General features: G+C 37.8%; 1 protein-coding gene across 3 annotated transcripts in view; it reads right to left on the bottom strand.

The window, feature by feature from the left end:
• Window positions 1–476: 476 nt before the first annotated feature.
• The window catches only part of LOC129697009 (ankycorbin-like), an 86,621-nt gene continuing 80,644 nt past the window's right edge, over window positions 477–6,453 (bottom strand). The window contains exons 9-10 of one of the 3 annotated variants that reach the window (XM_055635194.1): window positions 4,383–4,474; window positions 477–2,119 (exon numbers count right to left, since the gene is read on the bottom strand). In XM_055635194.1, the coding sequence (XP_055491169.1) occupies window positions 1,957–2,119; window positions 4,383–4,474 (255 nt within the window). In that variant the 3' untranslated portion in view covers window positions 477–1,956. The other 2 variants (XM_055635195.1, XM_055635196.1) reach the window with 2 other exon arrangements.

Below are 6,453 nucleotides of genomic sequence, written 5' to 3'. Positions count from 1 at the left end.
GAATTTGGAAACAAATAAAAGTATCCTTGAAATTAAATAATTTATCAGTACTAACCCCACTATTGAACAACCCCGCATTCAAACCTTCTCTCATCGACAACACATATCAACAATGGTTAACGTTGATATGTGTTGTCTGAAGAAGTGTTTCGGCCCGAAACGTTGCCTATCTCCTTCGCTCCATAGATGCTGCTGCACCCGCTGAGTTTCTCCAGCTTTTTTGTGTAACCAACATATCAACAATGGGATAGATTGGGGATTAGGAAAGTAGGGGATATGTATGAAGTGGGCAAACTGTTAACATTTCAACAATTAAAATTAAAATTTAAATTGAAGGATAATCAATATTTTAAATATATACAGGTATGTGACTTTATGAAGAAATATACACATAGATTTCAAACTATATTTTTAGATCCTTTAAAAGAAGCAATGAATATTAAGGCTGATTCACAAAAATTAATATCATACTTTTATAATAATATATTAAATAGAGAATCACCCTCAACAGAAGCATTAAGGGAAGATTGGGAACATGAGCTAATGATAAAGATCTCGAAGGATAGATGGGAAAAGTATTTGATGAATACACATAACTGTTCTATTAATGCAAGACATAATTTAATTCAATTCAAATTATTACATAGACTATATTAATCAAAAACAAGGTTGAATAAATTTTATCCAAATGTCTCTCCCAGATGCGATAAATGTTTGTTTCAAAACGCTAATATAACACATTCATTTGTAGGATGTACAAAGTTGAATAAATTTTGGAGTGATATATATTTGATATATTTACAAAGCTTTTCAAGTCAAGAATAGAACCCAAAACGGAATGGATTATATTTGGAATAATAGGAGAAGATACCAATTTAAATAAAGATCAAAATGTTTTTTTTAATTATGGGTTAATAATTGGAAAGAAATTGATACTTAAATTTTGGAAAAATACAACCATACCAACTGTTAAAATGTGGATTAGGAATATGATGGACATAGCACGCCTTGAAGAAATGAGACTCCGACTAATAGATAAATATGACCAATTCTTAAGGAGTTGGTCTCCTTTCATCGACTTTTTGGAATCATGTGATGCAGCGGTACCGTAAAGATTGCTGATTTCAGTTCATGACGCGGATAGATCTACATCTCCGAATACAGATTTGAAAAATTCTCTTTTAAGGGGCCTTCTCTTCTATTTCTACTTTCCACTTTCTCTTTCTTTTTTATTTTTTATATACACACTTCATGTTTTTCTACTCTCTACCATCTATTTTTCCACTTTTTCCTCTTTCTATTGTTTTCTTTTTCTTGTCTTGCTTACTTCCTTCTTATAACATAAAACTAGAGGTTGTACATAGAATGGATTACGGTATTACATAGTTGGCACCTAAAATTAGGTTCCACTGTACTGTTTTGTGCTGTATTAACTTCTAATAAAATAAACAAAACAAAAACAAAAAAAAGAAATGATTTAGTAATTGGTTGAAGAGTAAATGTGTGTACATACATATCTGTGTGTCTACAATTAATTGCAACAGATTATGCACCTCAACTATTTTGGATCTAAGAAGTTAAATCAGAATATTTTTTAATGTTGGGAGATAAGATGATAGAGAGGAGCTGGTTCTTGGTTTCTTGGTCCTCCAAAATATTCCAAATGGAATTTATTCTGGTCCATTTGACATATCACTAAAAGGCAGGTTTTAAATCTTATTCATATGGAACTTGATCAGATCCTATATCATGTCCAATGGGGCATTATCGAAAACATGTACTGACCTTGAAATGGATTTGGTGCATTGCATACATACCAAACTAAAACTCACAATAAAATAATTAATTTATGAAGATGTTGCATGGGTTTTATTCCCCAGAATTCAGAGAATTCATGATAATTTAATCAAAACGTTGAAAACGATACATGGACTTGACATGGACTGTTTAAATGCTTTAAGGTTTTAAAATGTTAATCATATTAGCATACCAAATGTTATTGTTACTTGCCTGTCTAAAATTAGTCAATCTGGATTTGTCCCTGGAGAACAAATGCAATAAAGTACTCCAGGTCACAAGGAATACAGTATTTGCCAGAATAAGAGTCAACGCTTGTGTACTATAAAATATAAATGTGAAATATTTCAACATTGAGCTGTCCTTGCTTGCTTTTTTAATGCAAAACAATATCACATTTTTACAAGTTATAGGAGAAAAATAAGGCCATTTGGTCCAATGAGTCTACTCCACCATTCAATTATGGCTGATCTCTGCCTCCTAATCCCATTTCCCTGCCTTCTCCCAGAACCCTTGACATCCGTTCTAATCAAGAATTTGTCTATCTCTGTCTTAAAAATATTAACTGACTTGGCCCTCTGTGGCAATGAGTTCCACAGATTAACCACCCTCTGACTAAAGAAGTTCCTCCTCACCTTTCTAAAAGAGCACCCTTTAATTCTGAGGCTATGACCTTTGGTCCTTGACTCTCCCACCAGTGGAAACATCATTTCCACATTCATTCTATCTATGCCTTTCATTATTCTGCAAGTTTCAATTAGGTCCCCCCTCAACCATTTAAACACTAATCATATGCTAACCCACTCATTCCTGGAATCATTCTTGTAAACCTCCTCTGGATCCTCTCTTGAGCCAGCACATCCTTCCTCAGATATGGGCCCACATTTCAGATTCAGATTCAGATTCAACTTTAATTGTCATTGTCAGTGTACAGTACAGAGACAACAAAATACATTTGCTCACAGTATCCTGGAGGACTGAGGGACAAATGCAGACAAATGGGAATAGCCCAGAATGTCAACCTCATCAGCAAGGTGGGCTGAAGAGTCTTCAAAGGAGAAAGCCTTCAAAGGAGAGAGACTGTTGCCATGCTGCATAGCTCTATGATTATATAAGCTACTGTATATTCATGAGGTCTCAAGATAATTACTTTTCCAGTTAAATGACTGTTTATAATTATTCTAAATATAGGAAAAAGACCACTTACATCCAAAAATGATTGTTTCAAAGCTCCACATAAAACTTTTGTGGAAAATTGTACTAAAAAAAGTGGAGGGTCATTCTATTCAAAAACATAGTCATAAATTTATCTCATAAAATCGTTGGCGTTTTGTGATACACACTGTGAGACATCAATATTCAGCTGACAAAATTATTTCTTGCCCTTTCCACAAATAAGAAAGACAATCCAGTGTTACAGATTCAGAAAAAAAAACTGCTGGAGGAACAGTGGGTCAGATAGCATCCATGGAGGAGAATGTAGCCCAATGCTCCTCAAATTCAGGCATATTATTCATCATCAGTTTTAATTGCCTTGCCAGTGCCATGCATGCCTTCAGTCATCTGGCTCCTAGGCTTTGGAATTAATCCCCTAAACCTCTCCATGTCTCTCACTCTCTCTCCTTTGAAGAAGCTTGCAAGGGAAGAAGGGGAAACCACAATTGGGACCGTGAAAAGAGAGATCGCAATGAGAAAGAAATAGAAGAGAAGCAAGGGAGAAAGTGAGAGGGGAAGGATATTTAATTAGGAAGAGGGACTACTGAATGTGGCAATGTAAGAGGCTGCTATTTGGAAGAGGTTAGGAGGGAAAATTGCAATGGGTTAAAAGGCTATGACCCAAGGTAATAAAGACAAGTTGTTATAAGGTAGGGGGAGGTTGGGTGTGTGGAGAGGAAGAATGAATTCTATCGCAGCCAGGAATTAGCAAAGCAGTGAGTGGGTTGGAAGTGAGGCCGTGACTGTTTGCAGGTTAATTGAGGGGGTGGGGGATATTCAGTGATAAGAAAAGGCACCGCATTAGGAGCACGAAGAGAGACAGCAATCTGGAGCAAGAAATTGGGACATAATAATGCTGTGCTGAATATAAAGAAGCTAACAATCCAAAGGATGGGGATAAAAGATGTGATTGGGAGGCTAGAAGAAAAGCAATGATTGGGGGGGGGGGGGGGGGGGGGGGGGTTCACAAGGAAGGTAGTAGTACAGCCCTCATTTGGAATGATGGTGAAAGGGAGCCACAACAAGGAGACAGGAAAAAGATTAGTAAATGACGATTGGAGAACCCATAGATTTCCTTTCTGTATGGCTATTTCAGCAGGCCAACCGAATGTTTTAAAATTTTGTCTGCTCCAACGAAACAACTTTTCAACTCACTTTGTGCAACCAACCATACTGGGCAGTTGGTAGTAAGGGCAAAATCTGAATAAAGTTTTCTTTAATCCTTGGATACAATTTCATGCTCTTACAAGAATAAATAAATATTTTTTTTTTCTGTGACAGTGGATTATAGGAAAACATTAATATAGTGTATAAATTGGTTTAGTGTAAAACTCAACAAAATTGCCAAAACATTAAATTAAAAAACTTACTATCCATAAGTGTTCCATTTGATCTCCACAAATTTCTTAATGACAGGATGTCTCACTAAATTGGTCAAATTGAACCAAACAATGAACTGCATCTGGTTGAATCAAAAAAGCTTACTTCAATATATGAAACAACTATAAAGCATTAATTTCAAAGTTCACATTAACAATCGTGATTCTATTCACCACAAGACTGTGATTGCCATTATGATACTTTGAAATTCCTTATGATTGTGATTCCAGTGGATGCATTTTTTGAATTGGAACTGCATTAGAAGTAGATAGAATTGGAAGTGCATTGGAAGTAAATTGTTGGAGTCTCAAACCAAAATGTCACCTATTCCTTTTCTCCACAGATGCTGCGTGACCTGCTGAGTTACTCCAGCATTTTTAGTCTATCTTCGGAGTAAACCAGCATCTGCAATTCCTTCCTGCACATGCCTTGGAAGTATGGCAGATAAAGCCAGGGACTAGAGGGGAAACTGGCCAGAAAGAAAAAAGTTGGCAGATATACAGGGAAGTAGATGTGTGTGCATTATTGATGTACAGGAACCCATTCTCCTATTTCTGACACTGATTATTGTGTGGTTGTTAATGAGTCTCCACACTGATTGTACTGCTCTTGCTCATAAGTCTCTTCACAATCACTGTTGTGTTTCTTCTTCTTGTTTTCTGTCATTGTCTTGGTTTTATTCCTGTTGTTCATGTATTTTGTCCCAATTAAATAATCTCTCTTGTACAGTATAAATCCTGTCTAGCAAGTATTGAAATGTAGTCCTTCCAATGTTTTCATTGTGCATCTGGGTGGCAACGAATCAAAATGTTTTCTCTTTAGCGAGTACCCTTTTATGCCACTTACATCAATGGGGAACTGAGCACAATCTAAATTCACAGAGAGTGATGTTCAGAAGGATCATATTGGTCCCCTTTCTCAAAGATGCTCACAATGACTTGGTTTAAAATTGCCTGGTATGTTCTTACTGTTAAATGAAACATACAAGAAAAATGGCCCTACACTAAAGATCTGTAAAGTAAATTACTTATACTATCCGACACCAACAAATTAAAGGCCATTAACTGACTGGAGAATGTGTACTATTCTCAGTTTCTCAGGAGCCAACCTTCAATGAGGCAGACATAAATGATAAAGTTTACCATCCATCACCTACCAACATACTCTTGGTTGAATGAAGAATTATTAATGATCCCCATTCTCCTTATATCACCTATATTCTCTCTACAAAATCCACTGACAGGATAAATGAACTGATATCATAAACTGCCAGATTAGTATCCCCAGATTTGAGATGCTAATTATATTCAACTGGCTCTGATGGTCTGGTCATATTGATCTAAAGCCAAAAGAAGGTAGTTATACAGTTCCTTCTTCTGAAAGACAAATCAGAAGAACTACTTATTCAAAGGATGGGATTGCCATCACGAACAAACAGCTCAGGCATAACAGTGATTCTCTCTGTTGTGATATACAAATGTCTCAAGTCCTTTTGGCTTCCGTAAGTGGCGACACTGTTAACAGCTGCAGCTCGCCTGCAGTCCGTTTGTTTTTACTTTTTTCTGTTGGTTTTTTTTGTCTTGTTTTGGTTAAGTTTTAGTTTGTTGGGTTGTGTTAGAGGGGGGGTGAAACATCTGTCTCTTCCTTCAGGGGAATGCAACTTTTTCGTGTCGTATCCCCCTTCTCTGCCTCCGTCTGCGCTGAGGCCTAATGGCGGAGCTGGCGGCCTCCAGCCTGCGACCGACCCCGAGGCTCCGGAGGCAGAGCCAGCCAGGACTCACCAACGAGAGGCTGGCCTTCTTCGGGGCTGAGGCAGCGGTGCCCGACTTGCTGGTGCGGCATTCTGGCTTTCGGCGGCGGCCTGGAGCTGATGCAGCGGGGCTCGGAGCTGAGACTGCGGGACCCGGAGCGGAGACTGTGGGACCCGGAGCGGAGACTGCGGGACCTGGAGCTGGGGCAGCGGCTCGGAGCGGAGACTGTATCTCTTTCCAAAGATTCTGCCAGACCTGCTAAGTTTTTCCAGTATTTTCTGTTTTAATTTCAGATTTCCAGCTGGAATTA

This window comes from Leucoraja erinacea, chromosome 5, assembly GCF_028641065.1.
Source record: "Leucoraja erinacea ecotype New England chromosome 5, Leri_hhj_1, whole genome shotgun sequence".
In the NCBI taxonomy this organism is placed as follows: Eukaryota; Metazoa; Chordata; class Chondrichthyes; order Rajiformes; family Rajidae; genus Leucoraja; species Leucoraja erinaceus.
Note: the sequence above shows the minus strand (reverse complement) of the source record. Positions and strands in the feature narration are given on the sequence as shown.